Source organism: Vicugna pacos, unplaced genomic scaffold (assembly GCF_048564905.1).
Source record: "Vicugna pacos unplaced genomic scaffold, VicPac4 scaffold_110, whole genome shotgun sequence".
Taxonomy (NCBI): Eukaryota; Metazoa; Chordata; class Mammalia; order Artiodactyla; family Camelidae; genus Vicugna; species Vicugna pacos.
Window position 1 is genome coordinate 1,218,823 of NW_027328790.1, and position 22,409 is coordinate 1,241,231.

At 40.4% G+C, this 22,409-nt stretch overlaps 1 protein-coding gene across 1 annotated transcript in view; it reads right to left on the reverse strand.

Moving 5' to 3' along the window:
* LOC140694905 (trafficking protein particle complex subunit 9-like) overlaps positions 1-22,409 on the reverse strand; it is an 83,962-nt gene that overhangs the window by 32,382 nt on the left and 29,171 nt on the right. The window contains exons 9-10 of the mRNA XM_072957921.1: positions 21,617-21,726; positions 20,153-20,276 (exon numbers count right to left, since the gene is read on the reverse strand). Of these exons, the coding sequence (XP_072814022.1) occupies positions 20,153-20,276; positions 21,617-21,672 (180 nt within the window). The 5' untranslated portion in view covers positions 21,673-21,726. The remainder of the gene's footprint in view (positions 1-20,152; positions 20,277-21,616; positions 21,727-22,409) is intronic.

Here is a 22,409-nt window from a genome sequence, read left to right on the forward strand (position 1 = left end):
ACAATTTAACCAACAAACTAATATCCTAAGTCTGGCGAGGTACAGAAGTCTACAAGCTAAATGTGTCTTCTTCTGGAAAAGAGGAAGACACACCAGCTCTTTTCTGTGGAGCCTGAGCCCACGGGAGGACGGTGAAGTGAGCTCTGTAAGTACCCAATTAGCAAACTGAGTGATGAATAAATAGACGTGAGCTTTGATGACAGAGGTGATACTACTATTCATTTGTCCTGTAAAGTATGACTTCCGTTCAGTGATCAATACTTCGGTGTCCTCAGGAGTTGACATTATTCGAAAATGCACAGCCTGGGCGCAGACCTCCACTTTCAGCTCGTGACACTGCACTTAGATGTCACAAGGGCACCTCCAACTCCACCTGCAAAGAGCTGACTTCACGGTGCTCCTCCAATAGCCGTCCTGCCCAGGGCCTCTGGTCGGGGGCTAAGTTCTCCGTGCCTCTCCCAACTCAGACCCATCACTCACAGATGTGAATGGACCCCTCCTTCAGGGCCCAGATATCCTCAGACACCGAGTCCCACCACCCACACCTGACCTACCAGATACTCACTGGCACTCACTCAGCACTGACTCTGTGCTGGGACCATGCTGCACACTGCAAACGTTATCTTACTGGATCTCCACAACAGTCCTGGGAATTGGGTACATCGCTGCTTCAATTGATTAGATAAATTGTTTCACTTCCTTGAGTGCGTCATTCAAACTGACACGGCTACTGAGCCACAAGCCTGGGCCTGAAAACCACTTGAAAATTGAACACTGCTACACCTCGCAGCCACCCTACTCTGACTCATCACATCACCTCCTGCCAAGCCTTCTAAATGTTTCCAAGCATTCTACAAGACAAAAGTGAACTACGAGAGCACCCCACTCTCCAACATAAAATCTGTCAATGAAGGTCTGCTGCCCTTAGGAGAAAGCCCCACCAGGCCTGAGCACAGCCCAACGGCCCAGCATCCGCGTTCCCTGCGCGGCCACGCCGCCTCACCCAGTACGCAGCTCTACACGTGCCTTCTCTAGGACAGGGATGCAGACTCCGCACAACCCAGGGCTTGTCTCACTTGAACAATGATCACCTTCTTCAGTGTTCATCTTCTTCTTTGCTGACCCTCAGAAAAATGTTTTCTCATGATGAATAAATATCTTTTTCCTTATAACTTCCCATCATTGATAATGAGCTCCCCCGAAAGAGAGAAGACCTAATTGTCAGTCTCCTTATCTGTAAAGTGAGATTAACAAGGAAATATGTGAGGTTTTATGAGAAATAATATTCATGTGAGGCTGAGGGACAATTCCATCATACAATAAGCACTCAATATGTGCTTAATTAATATTAATAAGAATATATTGCATTCCAGCAACCTTCAATCAATTTTTAATGACTTTGTCCAACAGACTACTGACAAACTGTTGGACGAACCACTTTGAGCAGATCAGCACAAGCGTACTGGGATAGGTAAGCGCTGACTCCAGTTGCAGCTGCAGCCACCCAGCACTACGGGGTGGGGGCAGTTTGCTCAAGCTCTTACATGTTGCTTGAGCATTTAGTTGTCGTTATTGATTAAAGACAGGTGAGGGTTCTTTAGTCAAAGCACCTGAAACATAAATCTTCAAAGATTGATGCAAATTAGGTTTCAAGAACAACACTCTCACTAGAAATTATTTGAAAATCATAGTCTTAGCTACTCCGCACATCAAAAGGGCATGTTCTTAATGTATCTGACTAAATACACCGGAAGGGTTGTTTAAAAGAAATTACGATGAAGCCATCCTGAATAAGCTCCAGTATCATCTGCACAAAGCCCCACCCAAGGGTCTCATTTCACATTTCCACATAGGTGTTCAGGTAGCTTAACTTGGGTCTTGGTTTCTTATAACACGGGGCGGGGAATAGTTGTGGATAGATTTAAGTAGCAAATATATAACTAGGGTAATTGCTGTTAAGGAATTCTAGAAATAAGAAGATTGATATATAGTCCCACCCATAAGAAACACAGCATGTCCAATTACAGCAGCATTAAAAATAAAATGAGGGATACATTTAACAAAAGTTTACAAGATTTGTACATTGAACTTTTTGAAGTATCACCAAAATAAATTTTAAAAGATCTACATATATGGAAGACATCCCATTTCCATGGAATGATAGACAGTATTATTAAAAATATTAAGACTCCTCAAAATGATCTACATATACAGTGGAATCCCTATCAAAATTCCAGCTGACTTCTTTGCAAAAATTGAAAAACTGATCCCAAAATTAATATGGACGTGCAAGGGGCCCAGGATAGGCAAAACAACCTTGCAAAAGAAGAGTAAAGTTGGAGGACTCACTTTAAAAGGTACTAAAATGCTATAGTAATAAGTCAGTATGATGCTGGCATAAGTTTGGATAAATAAATCTATGAGACACAATAAAAACCCACGGGGAAAAACTTACATTTACAGACAGTTTTCCACTACGGGGCCAAAAACACCCCATTGAAAGAATAGTCTATTCAACAAATTGTGCAGGGACAGCTGGGTATCTGCAGGCAAAAGAATCAATCTGGAATCTGAACACCCATATTTTATATAACAAATAAAAATTAAAACAAAGTAGATCACAGACAGAAATGTAAAAATTAAACCTATAAACTTTCTAAAAGAAGACACAGTATAAATCTTTGTGGTCCTAGGATAGGCTTTGGTTTCCTGGATACAATACCAAGAGCACAAGTTATAGAAGAAAAAAGCAGATAAACTGGACTTCATCAAAATTAAAACCCTTTTCTTACAAAAGACATCATCAAGAAAGTCAAATGACAGGGGAAATGGGTATCTCAAGTCAGAGAGTGCGTGCTTAGCAAGAAAAATAAAATAAATCATTACATCTAACTACCTCCCCTGTAAAGAAATTGTTTTAATGTTTAAAAAAAATAAAGTGAAAGACAATGTGCAGAATAGAAGAACAATTTTGCAAAACATTTAATAAGAGAGTAGCATCCAGGATATATAACGAATTCTTACAACTGAACAATACAATAAAACAGACCCAATTTTTAAATTTACCACGAATTTAGATACATATACAAATGGCCAATAAGCATATGAAAAGATGCTCAACATCACTAGACAAATCAAAATCAAAATGAGATCTCATTTTACACCCACTAGGATGGTTATTACCAAATCATGGACAATAACAAATGTCATTCAGGAGGCAGAGAAACCTCATATGCGGCCAGGGGAAAGGGACAATTGTGCAACTTCTTTGGAGAAGTCTGGTATTTCCTCAAAAGCTTAGAGATATATGGCTCAGCAATTCCACTCCTATATGTAGAGTCATCCCTCAATACCCTTGGGTGGTTGGTTTCAGGAACCCCACACCCTGGATACCATAATCCAAGGATGTTCGAGTCCCTTTACAATCAGCCATCTGGATCCATGTAGTGGAAACTACAGATATGGAGGGCCAACTGTACAGCCAACAGAATGAAAACATATTCTCATAAAAATTTCACATCAATATTCATAGCAGTATCATTCAGAGTAGCCAAAAGTTACTAACAATATCCATCCATCAATGAACGGATAAACACATTTACCAAGAATAGGCCCACAAACTTTTGGTCATTGAAACTTTGACAAAGGAGGTGAGAACATACAATGGAGTAAAGACAGCCTCTTCAGCAAATGGTGCAGGGAAAACTGCACAGCTGCATGTAAATCAATGAAGTTAGACTACTCCCTCACAGCATACACAAAAATGAATTCAAAATGTGTTAAAGAATTAAACATGTAGACAAGACACTATAAACCTCTTAGAAGCAACCATAGGCAAAACATGTGACATACATCTCAGCAATGTTTTCCTAGAGCAGTCTACTCAAGCAATAGAAAAACAACCAAAAATATACAAGAGGACTCTAATTAAACTTACAAACATTTGCACAGCTATGGAAACAGTAAGCAAAACAAAAAGACAACCAACCTATGGAATGGGAGAAAATATTTGCAATAAATGAAACTGCTAGGGGCTTAATTCCCAGAATATGTAAACAGCTTTTACACTTAATAAGAAAGAAAAACAAACAATTCAATTCAAAAATTGGCAGAAGTCCTAAAGAAACATTTCTCCAATGAAGACGCACAAATGACCAGTAGGCACATGAAAAAATGTTCAATATCATTATCAGAGAAATGCAAATCAAAACTGCAATCAAATATCACCTCTCACCAGTCAGAATAGCCATCATTCAGAAGTTCACAGACAATAAATACTGGAGAGGCTGCGGAGAATTGGGAACCCTCCTACACTGTGGTGGGAATGCAGTTTGGTGGAGCCATTGTGGAAAAATTATACAGGTTCATCAAAGACAAAACCTTGACCTCCCAGATGACCCAGCAATCCCACACCTGGGCATATATCCAGAAGGAACCCTAATTGAAAAAGACACCTACACCCCAATGTTCACAGCAGCACTATTTACAATAGCAAGACATGGAAACAACCGAAATGTCCACTGACAGATGGCTGGATAAAGAGGTTGTAGCATATTTGTCCAATAGACTACTATTCAGCCATAAAATAATAATAAAATAATGCCATTTGCAGCAACATCAATGGACCTGGATAATGTCATTCTAAGTGAAGTAAGCCAGAAAGAGAAAGGAAAATACCACATGAGATTGCTGACATGTGGAATCTAAAAAAAAAAAAAAAAAGAAAGAAACAAAAAGATAAATTTCTCTACAGAACAGAAACAGACAGAGTCACAGGAACCAAACTGTGGTTACCAGAGGGGGGAGGGTGTGGGAAGGAATAAATTGGGAGTTCAAGATTTGCAGTTACTGAGTATGTAAAGAATAAACAGCAAGTTTATACTGTATAGCACAGGAGAATATATTTAATATCTTATAGTAACTTATGTTTAAAAACAGTATGAAAATGAATGCCGGTATGTTCCTTTTTAACTGAAGTCTTGTGCTGTAGACAAGAAACTGACACAACATTATAAACTTACTAGACTTCAATGAAAATATTTTTAAATAGACTAAAACCAAAAAAAATGGAAAAGGATATTATCAAACAAAAAGAATAAAGTACTGATTCAGGCTACAATATGGATGAACCTTGAAATTTTATGCTAAAATAAGCCAGACACAGAAAGCCAAATAGTGCCCTTTAAGGTGAACTGTATCTAAGCGTTTATTGTACTACTCCTGTAAATTTTCCAGAGGTTTGAAATCTATCAATATCAAAATAAAATGTATTATGCATTAAAAACTTAAAACGCTTCCTCACAGGAGGGCTTTGATTATTAAATGCAGAAACGCATATAAAGCTCTTGGAAAAACAATTTGCACGTCCACACACAGTCACTGCTGTCACTGCCACTCAGAGGGTGGTGCCAGCGCTGATGAGAGCTGCCTCCACTCGCTCCCCTGCAGAAAGGAGTGAAGGCCTGAGCTCTGCCATGCAGGGTGAGCGTGAACCTGAGTCATACACAGCCACGTTCCAGACTCTGCGTTACCCAACTTTCTTATACAAACTGCAACATGTAATGTAAACACGCTAGAGGGATGTATCTTACAACACAGGGAATACAGACAATGTTTTACAGTAACTATAAATGGAGCATCTATTGTACACCTGAAACTAATATCATATTTTAAATCAGCTATATCTCTATAAAAAATTAAAAAATATTTTTAAAATGTTATCACTTTAATATTCAAATCGGTTTTTAAGTAAATACTAAACAGCTTAGAATATATAAAAGCATTTAATTGTGCTGTTTGTTTGCATATTTACATTCAGCCTCTTGCTAAAAGAGAATTTAAACAATTTTTTTAAACACAGCTTAACAACCATAACAACAAAAAGGCAAAACGGAGAGTGAAGAGAAAATGGAGATTCAATACTTAAATGAAACCAGGGGGAGATAAACTCATAAAAATGGATTCCATGAAGTCAGGGCAAGTGTTAAAGGCCGACTACAAATTCAGCTGTAAGATTCTTGGCAGCTAAAGCAAAAAGAAAATGATGAAGGGGCGGGTGGTAGAGCATGTGCTTAGCGTGCACGGGGTCCTGGGTTCAAGCCCCAGGGCCTCCACTAACAGATAAATACATCTAATTACCTTCCCACCAAAAGAACCCCAAAGAAAAGAAAAAGAGAAATTTCTTTCCCAAAAAACCCTGATATTAAATTTGGGTTAAATACTTAAAAACAGATAAAAAGAAAAATAAAAAAGATAAGTGACACTGTGAAGGAAAACCCCAGCTGGGCTAACAAGCTAAGTCACAAATCTAAGTGTGATAATGTCGGTTTACTGATCTAAGTTTTGCTGAGCTACTTGGTAAACCTGAAGTTTAGTGTCAGTTTAATGGGCTAATAAGCTAACACGTAAATCCAAGGACAACAATTGTCAGTAACGGGATCTGTTCCAAATTGATAAGCTTCAGTGTACTGATTCCTTGCTTTTTGTTGTTTGAGCCTTATTGGCTAATAGCCCCATACTTGTAATTAACCCTATAAAACCTCATGTGCACGTCTTGGAGGTGCTCAGAGCTTTGGAAAAGAAGCCCCTCTGAGCGTGTCAGCATAATAAATCTCAGTACTACAACCCTGTGAGTTATACTTGTTTCTTGGCTTGCCTGTTGTTTCTATAACAACACAAGCGATAATGCCCGTGAGATAAATCTGCGGAGGTTGCTGTCAGGTCCCCATGTCTCACGTAGGAAAATCTGAAACATTTTTCTCACCATTCAGGGTCATCATAAGCCCACCTCACACCTCCCGCAGTTAAATGCAAGAGCACAGGTAGGGCCAGACCTTTGCTGTCTCTGTGTCATCACAGTGAGACAGGATGGAAGGGGGAAGAGCACAGCCATTCAAGGAAGGCCACAGCAATTAACATCAAAATGTTAAAGGATTCAACCCCCAATAGGCCTTGAGGCTCAGGATGAAGAGATTTAACTTCTAGCAGATCTTGAGCTTCAGTAAACATCCATTGTATTAGTAACTTGGTCAATAACATGCCCCAGGCAACATGGCAGTCCCAATGATAGCCACAAAAGGTCAAAGGGTGGGAAATGGCCAACTCCCTGGGAATCCCAGCGCCTTACCCTAAGGCTGGTCCTTCTACTTATTAGCATATGAAACCACCAAGCCCAAGAAAACAAGCAACACAGCGCCACCTCGCGGTCACCACTCTCTCTCCCTCTTTGGGGAAGGCCCTCAATCTGTGGAGTGTGTACCTACTTCTAATATGAGCATCAAACCCCCACACCTCGTGACGTTTCTCTTGCATTTCAATGTATCTCTCTGAATAAATCTACCTTTACTCAACACTGGCTTGCTCTTGAATTCTTTACTGCATGAAGTTAAGGAACAAAATCTGGTGGGGCACATCCCAGGGGCTCAATGAAAGCCTGGGACACAGCCCTTCTCATGCCCAACGTTTTTTATTCTTGTATCAACAGGACTGGGCTGTGAAGGGAGGTCTGAGGCCACAGCTAAGGGACAGAAGCAGCCTCCAGGGCTCCAATTGGTGGGCAGTCTCTCCCCCAGCATGGGTCTTGGGGTCTGCCCGGTTCTCTGTGTTTCTCTGTTGTGCTGACTCCCCAGACATACAGCGTACTCCTAGGCTTGTCCCCACAAAACCCTTCTCTCCAAAATACAAGCACATCATGTCACAATCCTCTTGTTCAACAAGGAAATGTTCAGCCCACTTTTTTCCTCCCCAATAAAGTACCCAACTGTCCTCGCTCCCATCACACCACTATTTTTTGTGAGAACTCTGCACTCGCCACACCCCATCCTGAACACAGGTGCCTTACTGGCTGTGATTGAGATGTTTCTTTCTCACACAGCCTGCGTCCTTTCACTTTCCCCTTGTTACCTTAAAAAAGCATTTCCTGAGTCACTCACCCCTCTGATTCTGAACTAACAAAGTGCTGAGGTTGCAGTCACTATATGCATACATCCCAGTTTTGGCTAGGTTTCCATCACAAGATCTTCATTAAGGAGCTGCATCAAGAAGTTTAAAGAGGCTATTCTTACATCTGAGTGGAGGAGCCTGCAAAAAGTTGAATGGCTTTGAAGAGAGAGTTAACTAGGGACAAAGAAGTTGCAGGTCCTAGTCAAAAGTGTCATGAGGCAAAATGTTCTCCCAAGGCTCAGTGTGGCTTATGAACACGGAGTCGGCGGGAAGGAGGTGACAGGCAGTGAGTAGGGTGAGTGATACGGGTTACGCTCCCCCAGCTGGGGAAGAAAAGGTTTTTTCCAGTTTTCCAAACAATTTCTTACTACCTTTTTCTATTATTGTCACATACTATTTCCAACGAATTAAGCATATCAATGTCAGTCATTTGGGCCACTTGGGAGAAGCTACACGATGCCATTCACAGGGCTGGGACATGACAGCCACACCAGTCTAGATTGAAAGAACAGTCGGGGTATTTGCAAGGTAATCACGGGCATGCAGCAAACTCCCCAGCTTCAATGACCTCATCTCAATGCTGGGGCCAAGAAAACTACCAAGCAAAGTGCGTGATGATTATGGCCAACATCTGTTTACTAGGTAAGTGCCCGTGAAAGCTGCCGCTTAATGGGGAATGAGTACGATCAACGAGGCCCTGTCTACCTGGCCACACGCGCCCTGCCTTCCTGCCTTGGTGCAGCAGCAGAAATTGTTTAGCTGAGATGAACACCCCCAGAGCAGCCTCGACGGGAAAGCTCCCAGCTCTGCACGGCGAGACGTGTTCCTTTCCTTCTCAGAGCTGATCACAATTTGCTGTCGTCTGTTTTTATGTTTATCCCTTTTGTAACTGTCTCTCCTTCGGAGTTTTTGCTCAAGCAGCACAGGGCCAGATGTGTCTTGCGGCCTGCCGGATATTCTGGGCAGGGAAACAGCCGACTCCATATCTGGCTCTGGTGCTGAACAGAGAGGGCAGAAGGCCCAGGGGGCCATGCTGAACCGAGGCCTCTGCACCCAAAATTATGGTCTGATTTTGGGCAAATTATACAGTCTTTTTACCATGAGATTCCTCATCTGTCCATGAAAATAACTGTCCATGGCACATAGAATTACAAGGATTATAGGAAATCACCAAATTCATAACCTAGCCAAGGGGCTGCAAGTGCATCCTCAACAGACAAATGCTGCCTTTACGGCTCTGACACATGCTAAGCGGGGCGGCCCCACACAGTGAACACTGCTAAGTGCCAGTGGGTTAAGTGCTTCATGTGTGCTATAATACTCTTTAGATCTTACAACAATCCCAGGGTGAAACGAATGTTATGCCCATTTCACAGATTCACCAACAGGTTAAGAGATTTTGAATTCTATTTCAAGGCCCTATGGTGAAGAAATGGCAATTTAAACCGGAATCTGGGCCCAGGCCTTGGCTCCATCTCTCTCCAATCCACCTGACCACTTGCCTTTGAATTCCACCTCTCCAATACACAAGTTTCAGCCGGCCAGCTCTTAAATGCAATTTGTGCAGTTTGTCAATGTTGGTTAATTACCATGAACTGTTCTCAGAAACCACTACAGTAAAGAAAGGTGGACTTAAGGAATTCTGCATTGCGTTCTCCTGCAATGTGCAGGATCCCTTTCCTACACCTCCAAATCCAAGTGTATGCTTCCTCCCTGTTTATGTTTGCACACGGCTTATTAAAGCAGAAGGTACCTGCAGTAATTCCATCTCGGTTGCTTTCCAAGGTTGCAGATTATCCATAATCAGTCTGTGAACGAAAATACTACAATGTGAATGAGAATACTGCAACCATGACAGTAAACAAAGAATACTGAAACCAAGTCATTAAAGGCTGCCGCCACCCCCCAGCTAGGACAGGCCTGCAGCCCAGCTGCTACAGCAACTCACAATGGTGTCGTCTGAGCAGACTCAGAATAAGAAAGGACAGGCTACTGGCCCGAGATAGCTAGGTGCTTGTCTAAAAAATGAATTCAGTGAGTCCAAATATTTGCTTCCTCTCACAAATACAAAAGTACTAAATTCTTGAACTTGAGAACCTGGCTTTCTTTAGATAACAAGCAATCTTTTATTGTTCCAACAACCTGGTCTTTGTTGTAAAGCTCCTATATATCCTAGCTCTGCCTCAACCTCTTGGGAGCAGTCCCTCAGAGAGTTCTGACAGGCTGTCATCCCGGCTCGAGTCCTCCCGCCAAATGAAAAATAACTCTTAACTTTTAGGCTGCACATGTATTTCAGTCAACAGTTTTGGACACCATGAAGCACCACAGCAGATTTCTCTCCACCTGAACTCTCCAAGTAACCGGAGCCTTGGTACCAGCAGTGGCCCTTTGTGCCCATCCACCTCCTCGGGGAGTCCAGATGAATTTGGGTGAGTCTCTCTAGGTTCTCGGATCTCACATATTGGTTGATGATCCTAAGTTTATCTGGCGGTGTATCCAGGTACGTGGCCCTCCAGTTGAAAGAACCTGAGGTGAATTACCCACCCAGTGGAGACATATTGGGTGGGGCCTGGTTGAAAGATAACAGGAAATATCCACCTTGAGGATATGTCCAAAGTGGGGCTGGTGGAAACATATGAGGAAAATACTCACCCAGTGGAGACATCCTGAGTGAGTCCAAGTTGAAAGACACTGGGTTCAGGACTGAGTGGTTAGGTAAGAGTCTGGTCTAATATTTTCCTCAATTTGGTTACCTCCATTGAATTTTTCAGGATAAAAGTAAAACTCTTATGAGGAAACTTTCAACTCCAAAATTCGGACCATCCTCCTGGCTGGTAACAGCTTTCTCGGGTGACAGAGAATCTTCCAGGAGTGGTAGACACAAAGACTTCATGACACAGAGTTGTCCCTGTGGGAAATCTTACTAGCAAATTTATTCTGAGAACCCGACCTTACAATGGGGAATAGAACTTTCAAAAAAAAAATAAAGAACAGAAAAGAAAAGAAAAAGAAATGACAGATTGCCAGTCTCCAACTATTACCCCAGCCAGGTTTATGTACATACAAAATTTACAACATTAATTGGGAATAAGAAAAAAAAAACTCACTCTGAAAATAACTAACCAGGCCTGATAAAAACATTTTTTGGCATTCTGAACTTATAAAAACAAAATCCCCTTTAGGGGTAACTTGGATTTCTCTTCCTGTGTCCTTGAAATGTAAATGTTTTATCTTTCTCTGGGTGTTTTAAGTGTGTGTATGTATGTATATGTATGTTTAGTTTATTTTTTAAAGGAAACCTTGGACTCCACCATACAAAAGTTACAAGTATTGTGTACATATGGTGGCCACGCAAATAAATTGGGATTCTAAGCAATTCTTTGATAGTACCAATTTTCAGATATTATGCCATCTTAAACTTTGTTGCATCAGCCTGGACCACAAAGGCTTTTAGCTTTTGGAGAGTAAACCTTTGAATTTTATTTAGGCAACACCCCGACTCTCATGTGGAAGGGCCTCTTCATCTTATTGGTTTAAAATCACTATATATATATTATATTTGTATATAAATTGACGGCCATATGATGGATTTTTTAATTTGGAAAACTTTTTAATTGGTGAAAGTTTAAAGAGATCTCATTATAAACAGTTGTTTTATGGTTTCTATTAAAATCAAGTTTAAATGTAGAAAAATATATCTAATGGTTAACCTAAGAACTTAGTTAAAAAAATAAAACTGGTTTGAAAAGCTACGTTTGTGTTTTTCCTTTCTAATAAATGTTTCTAGATATGCTAATAAAAACTTAGAATTATTAATGTTAATTAGGTTGAATAACTGGAAAAATGATTGTAAAAATGTCGAAAAAAAAATTAAGTGGCTTATCCCAAAAGGATAAATATTTTTATATGGTTATTTTGAATCAAATACATAAAATGGACATTTTTGGATTTACATACAGGGTTTTGATACTACACAACGTAAAGTTAAAAAAAAAAGGGCCAAAGAGTTCACCTACTCCCCCCCAAGACTAAAGTTCAAACAAGCCCATTTTACTTACCACAGTTTGAAATATATGTATATATAGACTGAAATACTTGATCAATAATTGGGATAACAGACCAATTAATGAAATTAAAAACTGAGAAGTGCCTAACCTCTTTGGCTGAAACTTGGGCATCCTAGAGACTTCTATAAAATTATATACAATGCACACACACACAAAAAAAGGTTTCTGGCACTCCTTCTAGAAATAAGAATTATTGATTAAACTTAATAAATATAAAAATTAAAGGTATAAGATTTAATAAAATTGAGATAAAATTTGTGAAATTGGTATATTTAAATGGTCTTTATACAAAACTTTTGCTTATGTTGTGGGATACATATGTTTAAGAGGAAAAACACTTCCCCTTCTTGGTATTATAAGGCTAGGCACATATCTGTCCCTCTGAAAATATTAATTGAACAAATTAAAATAAACCAATATAGTTACATAAGCCGTCCAATATAATGTAAAACTAAAAACTAATTTGAGTGGCTAATAAAAAAATACAGGTTTACCCTGGGTTTAACTTATAACACAAGGAAAAGAGATCTTACTAAATGCCTTATGCAAGTTTTGGAAGACATATTTAAGTAAGCCTTAATGTTTTAAAACATGGAATTCTTTGTTTACAGCTCTTCTCACTGATACAAAAATGCCATTTAAGGAGATAAAATACGGCATGGGTGAGAGAGCAGTTCTCTGGGGACCTGGAAGACAGTGTCTTTGTCTTGCACATCAGAAATATAAATACAACAAACAGTGACCTAGGACTGAGTCTAATTAGCTCAACGAAATAAACCTTAAGGCCAAGAAATTTTTGGCATATTAGAACTCAGAACTCTGAAGGGTCCTTCAGCCTTTGTGAAGAAATTTTAACTGTCTGTTTCATAAATAGTAAGCCTTAGTGATTTGAGCAAGCAAATTCAGCTTACTCCAACTATTATTATACCTATCTTATAAGTAAGTTTTAAAGTGAAGCTATGAGATCTCTAGCTTTTTTCTGATTATAAGCCTGTGTACACATTATACAAGTGAGATATTTCTACTGCTAAAGAAAAAAAATTCAAAGTCATAGAGCTCTGCTTAATTGACGTAAAATTATAAGAGCTTAAACATTAAGTATTTTTAAAATAACAACTGAACAAATTGACTTTCAGTGTCATGTGAATTGGAAAATATTCAATATTAAGGTAATATTTGATATTGTTTAGTTTAAGTATGTTCTAATAAATATAGACATCTTTAAAATCATCCATCTTAACTATAATACCTTTACTGTACCTAGGTTTAATGAAAGTCAAATAAGATCCTGTTATATCTGTTGCAGATTTGTCAAAAAAAAAAATAAAAGTAATGTGCTGTGGTAAAATTTTAAGTAAATTAAATGCAAATGAGATGAGAGCTTTGGGTAAATATTTAAAATATATTTTTAAAATGTATGTTTAAGATAATCTCTAAGTGTTTGGTATCTTTAAATTCTAGTGGTGTGCTAAATTAAGTTAAATGACAAGATTTTATTAAATAGCTATGCCATTTTCAGATAAAATAACATTGAAATACGAATTACTTAACATTTGACTTCCTCTTACAGTGAAACTAAAGGTATATAGAAATATTAATAAATGGTTGGTGCCACACTGAAATAGTCTCTATTAGTAAGGGAATGATCTCAGTATCCTAGGAAAGTAATATAAATGCGTAAAGGAAGATGTAAGAATGGAATAATACTTTGTTAATGAAAAATAGTGACTTTCTCCTGAAGCTGGTTACCTCTGAATGGAAGACAAAATAAGGGACACACTAATATAAGTATAGAAAGCTGTGGAAGGCTTGTGGAAAAGGAACCCTGAGGGAAGAGTTTTGTACATGGTCAGAATTGGCTAAGTTTAGAAACAAATTGGGCAACGTAAATGAATCTTAGAAGTTAGCTGGAACAAGATTAGATTTGGTTTTCTCTCTGTTAAGAGGAAAAAATTTTCTTAAAATATTAATCCACCTTCAGTAACAGATTGTAAAACTTCTTATACCACTTAGCTGATCTGTTCTGCCTTTACATTTGACATATTTTCTTGTTAATGAATTAGTACTACTTTACAGTGATCTATATGTTTATCTGATCAAGTGTTCTGAAATCTTTCACAAAGCTCCCCAAATATAAAATTCTAATTAATTAAATAAAAATTAATTTAATTAATTAAAATTCTTTTAATCTCCAGTTAAGTTTGGGATGCTACAGAAGGCCCCTGAAACATCCCAAAGAGAGATTTTTAACTATAAAGTTTCATTTGGCACTTTAAATAACATGGAATTGTCAAATGAATCATAAAACTTCTAAGGTTATATTGAATGAGAAATATTATTAATATAGGTATTGTAGAAATTACATGGACTCCCTAAAATTCTGGCATATCTGAAATGTTACCAGTGATAATTATGGGTATAGTGAACAGGTTTCTTTATTGATTATAGTGTAACGGTGTTTAACCATGCTTTTAAATTTTTGTCATTTATAGACAGTTAATTGTTTTCTTCTGATGGTTTTGCAAAATGCTTTCTCTTCAAGGAGATTTACTGATTTCTAATAAATTTCAAACTACAGCACTGAACTAAACTGGGTAAGAAATTTTAAAGTTCTAATGAAAACTCTCATTAAAAGAATTAGTTACATGGGACTGGTTAACCTGCTGAATATGGTTATAATTTTTGATATTGTTTGAAATACTACTGGCTTTTAACCTGTTTCCCAGACGTAAAGAATCTCTTCTCCTTAAGCTAGTTATGGTTCACAGCAATTTGATAAATTATACCTATGTAATCACACTTGGAACACTTATCTTTTCTCTCTATCTGATCCCTCAATAGACTAAAAACACTTAGGTCCCCAGTGGCTCTATCAAACAAATTAGGGAGATCATCTCCTAACAGATATAGGAGTATAAAGATATTTTAAGGATTTTAAAGAGAAAAGAATTTACCTAAATCTGTAAGGCAGAAACCCATGAAAAGCCTTGACGTGGCTTTCTTGGCCTTAGCAAACCTTAACATTCTACCCTGAGACTCCGTATTAAAACTTCCAACACAGCCAATTTAAAAAAGCCTATATGATCAAATAATCAGACTTAAGTTGTAAAAATTTAATCTTGATTTGGCTATATTTGAGAAAACTGAGGGTAACTTAAGAGAGAAAATAAATTATATTTTAGTGGATATTAAATTCTAGTTTTGTTAATTGAGGTCCACATTTACTAAGACACTTCCCAGATCATTCCTTGCTGTTATGTCACATTACTGTACGGTTTAATTGAATTATGAAAAAGATACTCTAGGTTTGTTTCTGAAGCTCAGAAATCTATCCTTGGGTAAAGTTCCAATGCCCCATGACCTGCAGCCAGGGGTTATACATACTGCAACAGGCATGACTTAAAGAACTGTCTCCAACCTGAATGGAAGGACCCTTTTTCAGGTACTCTTTACCAGACCATACACACCAAAGCTGAAGGAAACGGAGTCTCCGATTCATTTCCTATCTGAAACATCCCCTGCACTGCACTGGCCTATCGAGTGCTGCTCCCCTGAAAACAATGCCCAAATGGAGAAAAAGCTACCAGACCAGGATGAGAAGAAGATGACATCTGAGCTAGACAGCTGACCCAAGACACCGGACCAGGACTGTATACCAATTACTTTGATAATTTCTCCAACCTTTGATTATGAACTACTCCAATTGTTAAGTTTATGATAAATTACCTATGTCTAGTACTTCTGTGTTACCTTGGTGGGTTTCCCTACTCCAAGGCTCTAACTAGATAGCCCTCAGAAACGTTATTCTAAAAAGAATTTATAGTTCTGTTTAGGCCACTGTTGATCTTACAAGGTGGGAGATTTCAACTGGCCAATTAATACCTGCTCTGACCCTGACCATAAATATGAACTTTCTCATAGGATCAAACTCAGAAACACAAGCAAAATTTTAACCCAAAAATACAACTTCTCGACTATTAAATTCTTACTCGTGACTTTATTAACGTTACTAGCTGTATTACTTATATCCTGTCTATTTTATAAAATTGTTGTCTGTTACATTTCCCAATGTGTAACTAGGCCCACAAGATGGATGATGGCTAAACATCTTGAAGAAACAGATAAAATTTATAACCCTGAATAAAATAAATATAATAGTGTGATTCTAGGTATGGGAATGAGCAAAGATGGGTAAACACTTTCTGTATCATAATAGACTAGTAAGACAGGTGATCCAGAGAACTTTTAGTATCAACAGGGCCTGACAAAAAAAACTAACACCTTGAATGGCAACTTAGAAGATTCTTCACCTGAACTAGGAATGAGCCATCCTAGCACCGTGGGACAAAATTGGTCATGAAATTTCTCTCAAAATATTGGTCGAATTTAGGACCAAGTGGGAGCACTGTGAATGAAAATACTACAATGTGCATGAAAATACTGCAACCATGACAGTAAACAAAGAATGCTGAATCCGAGTCATCAGCAGCTGCTGCCAACCCCCAGCGAGTACATGCCTACAGCCCGGCCTCTCTGCCACTCACAGTGGTGCCCTCTGAGCAGACTCAGAGTAAGAAAGGACAGGATACTGGCCCTAGATAGCCAGGGGATTGCCAAAGGAATGAATTCAATGACCCAAATGTTTGCTTCTCACCATACATAGAAAAGCAGTAAATACTTGAACTTGAGATATCTGGTTTTCTTTAGATAACAAGCAATGTTTTATTGTTCCAATTACCTGGTCTTTGTTGTAAGCTTCTATATATCCTAGCTCCTCCCCTACCTCTTGGGAGCAGTCCCTCAGAGTGATCTGAGAGGCTGTCATCCCGGCTCGAGTCCTCCAGCCAAATAAAACAAAGCCCTTAACATATAGGCTGAACGTTTATTTCAATGACGTTCCAGAATAGACACAACTCATCAATTCTGTAATGGAACACACTGAATCAGGAACCAAAGCGTGTTTTAGTCCGGAAAATCTCCGGGTTCCTATTTCTTCCTGTCATTATACAATCCCTCTAGAACTCATTAATTTGCTGTCTGCTCCTCTGGCAACAAAACTCGTAGAAGACTCAACTCAGCAGAGCGCCCTGCTGGGGAGAACACCCCGCAGAAGCACTGCAGGCTGCCTGCCCTCCTGCACGCTCTGCTGACCCTTGGTGTCCCCCGTGGAGACCAGGCCAACAGAGCTGTTCCTAACAGCTACAAATTCGCACTCGTTAAATAAATCATTTTATTTTATATGATATTTTACGTATATACCCATCTCTGAAAACAGCTTTGCAGAAGCTCAAATCTTCAACATCAATCCCCAAAGGCAAATCCGGTCCCCAAGGGGAAACAAGACTTAAGACGACGCTAAGGCCTCCAAAGTCCTCTCAAGGACCGTCAACCAAACTGCCTGCAGGTCTGCAGCTGCAGGCTGTTACATGTCTGCTTTTAAAGCAACCCCTTCCTGCCCTCGGGTATTACAGTGTCCCTCTACGCCCTCCTGTCTCAGAGTAAAAGCAGCCATTGCAGAACCTTGCAGGGAAGCACTGACAGGAGTCGACAAAGAGGATCAGAGCTAAGCTAATACTTCTGATGACACGACCTTGTCACTGTGTCACTTTACAGATGAAGATATATATAGAGAGAGGTGGGGTGATATTGCTTAAAGTCACACAGCTAATAAGTGGCAAAGTCTATAACTCTGCTCTTCCCTTCGGCGTGACGCCCCAGCTGGGACGCCCACAGGGTTGTCTCATGCCTGCCTGAACAATCCTCTCCTGTCACTCATAACCCACCACAGGGTCTGACCCTAGCCTGCCTTTTCAGCATCTATTCCCTCCAGTCTCTCAGGAACAAGGCCGTTTGGGCCACTGTATGACTTCCGGCTCCCGGAAACATCAGTGCTCATGCTGGTCTTGCCTGTGCATCCGGCCCGCTGCTCAGAGGCTCTTCCTCCCCTGCAGGAGTACATTTCCACTCTCCGCAGGGACACCTCCTCAGGGGAGCCCTCTTCTCGCTCTCAGCACGGCAGGGCCACATCCCGAGCTGCCCCATTAGGACAGTGTGCGCCCAGGTCTGTTAATCAGACCAGCAGCATCAGAGCCAGGGATTATGCCCGGGCTACCCTGCAAAACTACTGCCCGCCACACAGTCCCCAGCCAGCAGGTCACCTGGAAGTCACAGCAAGTGCCCCACCCAATCCAGAAGCCTCTTCATTTGCCAGCATCGCTGATGACTGGTTTCCAAACTTTGGTCAGTTTCACACAAAACAGCACCTTCAACTGTGAAGCAGAGGGTTTCGCTTCTGCTCCCCATCCTTACTGGTAATGTCAAGGAAAACAAAGAGGCCTTTTCTCAACACTTTTATAATGACACCCTCCCACCCACAATATTCATATGCTCAAGAGCTTTGGATCCACGTGATTTTCTTTCCCTTATGATAAGCGGCTCAAAACACTGCGGGATTCCTTCTATTTAGAGGGTATTTGTACTCAGTTTATCGGCTTTAATCTGTTTTTGTCTCTCTTCAATATCCCTAGCAGTTGCCACCTCTTACTCCCTTCAGCAGCCTCCCTCCCAACATCTACTCTAGGAAATCAGCTGTGATGAGGGGCCCTGGGGCAGTCACAGACGATGCAACTAAGGCAAAGAGAGGGTCCATAATTTGCCCGAGAAGATCAGCTTCAACCCCCAACAATGTGTGTCACGTCCCTGTGTTTAACTCTTATGCTAAGCAAGATAACTTTTTGTAGATTATGGTTATAAACAGATGAGGTATAAAAATACATACAAGGACACACATCTACTCTAAGATGCTCACTAACTCCACTATTTTGTTTCTACTTATTTCTATTAAAAAATATTAAGAACCTCTGCAGTCAGTATAGCAAAATGTTACTGGGCTTTAAATCCAGAATATAGAGGTGTTAAATGTGTCATTACTCATACTTATTTGTATGTTCACAATACAAAATTATTTGAAAGTCCCTCTCACCTCCCCCTACTCACTACTGGCTCTCACCTGAGCTCCCAGACCACACATCTAACAACCTTTCACTTTACCCACAGCTGAACTCATCAGATTTCCGCAGAACTCCCTCTGCAGCTTTCCCTCCTCAGAGCACAGAAGGACCATCATTTACCTCATAAATCCACCCAGAAACCTGGGCCTTACTCCATCCTACATTCACAGACAGCCTTCATCCTTTCCTTTTTACCATCTAAACATGCCTTCAATATGTTCGCTTTTAAACACTGACCGTCCCACCGCTCAAGTGGAAGCCACCAACACTGCCCACCTGGACACATGAGTCTCCTACGTGGCCCCACAGCCACTCTCCCCTACTTGAGACAAATGGGACTTTGTCACTCCCGCGCTTTTTGGACTCTTTTCAGACCCACTCTTCTTAGAAGAAACTCCAAGTTCTTCACCAGGTGAAAGTCTTTGCCATGAAATTGTCACCTCAGGGAGGGCAGGACCCGCCCTCTCCCCTCGGCCCCGCCCTCTCCCCTCGGCCCCGCCCTCTGGCAGGGCATCAGCTTGGGAGGACCTGCTGAGCTACACCAGCCTGTATTCTAAACCTGGTCTGAGTTCTTAGCAAACTGCTTCAATTATCCATACAATTCCAAGGTAAATTAGAAAGATTTTAGATGTTGAGCTAGACTATTGATTTTGGGATTTTGCACTAGCAACCTGCAAGGACATGTTCTAAAGATTCTGTCTTCTTAAAACCACACCCAGGTTAAAGGAGTATTTGTGGAATGTCTTCGGAGGAAAAGGGACTGTACTTTTACAGGCTTTATGTTTTATAACATGAACAACCCGGACAGGGTCACAAATGGAACCGCCTCACAAGTGACAGAAGACAGGTGAGAGGCACAAAGCAACAGGTTGCAAAGATGGTAAGAGCAAACATGATTCTCCAACCCCCCCAAAAATTTTTGAAACAACCAAAAATTCTGAATTTTAAAAGTAAAAGAGTATCATATAGAGAAATGAAATAAATAATGCTCTTCATCAGGGTTTCAAGATCTCACTCCAGAGTTTTTAGCAGGCCATACTGAATCCTAGCACAGAAAAATCAAATGGACTTGTAGTGAGAAAGTTCCAGGAAAACTGCAGTAATTCCTCCACTTGTGTAAGGACATACACTCACCTGCTGAAGGTGAATGTAAACCGCATTCTGGATAAATTCGAAAGCTTCCAGGCTCCGCTTCTGGATGCCAAGGACATGGACAGCTTGGAAGCATGCTTCTAACTCAGTCATCGGCATTTTTACACTGCAGGGGAAACGGAGGCACCCAGTCAAGAGCAGAGATGTTCCTGTCGTGTCTCACAGGCCGTGCCTCGGGGATTCAGTGCCCTGCAGCAGCCCGGCCCCAGGCAAGGACCAGCAGCGTTTTCCACCCAAGCAGGAGGGGCACTGTGCTTGAGAAAGCCCATCTCCGATGGGGGCAAGAGGGGCTGGTGGGGTTCAGTGAACCTATAAATGCCCACAGAAATATGCCTGCATTCATTCAAGTGATGCAAACAACTGTAGCAGGCTATTTAACAAAATTTCAATTGTCAGTGGAAATTTTGCCATTCCTTTCCGCTTGTCCCCTGCACTCTGAGACAGGCTTAGGCTCTCTTACACCTGCAGCTCTGTGCAATAGTTGTGAAGTCATTTTACTTTACAGATACCACGGTTCTGCCCAGGGTGATATCCAGCCCAGAGAGGTGGCCCAGGCCAATTTAAAGCTATGTGGCTTGCGTGCGGGGGCAATTACAGGAGCTGGTTCTGGAGCCAGGCCCCTCCCCACCTCTGCTCCCCTCTCTCCCGAGGCCCCGCTGCCAAGCACTCAGGCTCCGTGATCTTATGTCCTACTCTTCTACTCTACTCCAAACCCTTTTCCTTTTGTTTTTTTCCCTAATTATTCCCAGCTGGAGTGATTTTTCAATCTCAATATCTGAAAAAAATTCCTGCAGCCGAAAAAGAGGTCTCCAGAGGTCAATGCCCATATGCTGGTTCCTGAAGAGAGCCCCTGGCTACGGGGACCCTCACCAACACTCACGGGGCATCAGAGATGTTGCAGGGTCGGCCACCCCCTACAAGAGTTTGCTGTCACCCCAATGCCTGCACAGCATCCCTGCTCACAAAATATAGTTGGTACACTTATCGGTTATTAAGAAGCAAAAATACAAAATTGCTCGTATTTCTTACTAATATTATCTATGAAGCTGGAAACGGAATTGTAATAAAATGTACAGTTTTTACCCTATGTTAAATCTGTTCCTTTGAGTTTAAACCTGTGCCCTGTTTCCTAGGCTCAGACTTGGTAGCTCTGCACCATTTGAAAAAGAAAGTTGCCTTTAGCCTGAAATCTGCAGGAAAGCCTATTCTCCTGGCCCTGATCTTTAAAAATGTTAGCTCATCTGCACTTCTGTAGAGATGGCAAGTTGCATAATAGAGAATAGCCTTTGTTTTTTTGGAGGTTTTACAGGGGTACCATGATTTGATCCACATGGACAGCTGCAAGAACAGCGGATTCAAAGGACAAACAATTCATAAAGCAAGAAGTATGCAACAACCAACCACAACCCCGCCCCTTTTTAGTATAAAAGGAGACTGAATTCTTACTTGGGGAAGATAGTTCTCCAGGACATCAGTCTGCCGTCTTCTGGGTCTGCCAGCATTGCAAGTGAAGTCACTATTCCTTGCTCCAACACCTCATCTCCCGGTTTATTGGCCTGTCATGTGGCGAGCAGAACGAGTTTGGACTCAGTAACAAAATGACTGCATTGGAGGTAGTATGTCTCCAATGTTTCCTCATTTCCAATATGTAACATGCACATCATTTATGATCTAGTGCAAATAATTCATCAAAGACAACCACAAAAAGAAACTATACTCACCTAGCTATCAACACTGAAGTCACAACCTGTCAATTTTATATGATGTTGAACAACACAATGGAAAAACCTAACATAGGGAGTTGATTCCACGGAAATAAAATTATTTCTACTCCTTCAATACTTTTTCTTTTCTTTTCTATTTTATTTTGTTTTGCTTATTGAAAGGAAAATAAAAGTCAAGTCATTTTATTTCACGTATTTTTGTTATAGCTACATTCTTTAAATACTACAAAGAGATTTAAACTGCAAAAAATTGTTCATATATTAGTATAAAGATATATACACAATCAATGGGGATTAGGAAAGGAATGGACATTTACTAAAAATCCACTGCAATCTTGTCTTTTACAAGCATATCCTGGAATATAAGCTGTATGATCCAGGGGGCTCCACCCCCATTCTCACTGTTGAGTCCCTTAGCAATCAACTACTAAGGCACCAGCATAGAACCATGTGATCAGTATTTTAGGAATAAATTAGGGAATTAGCACATTCAATTCTAAAACAAAAACCCTAAA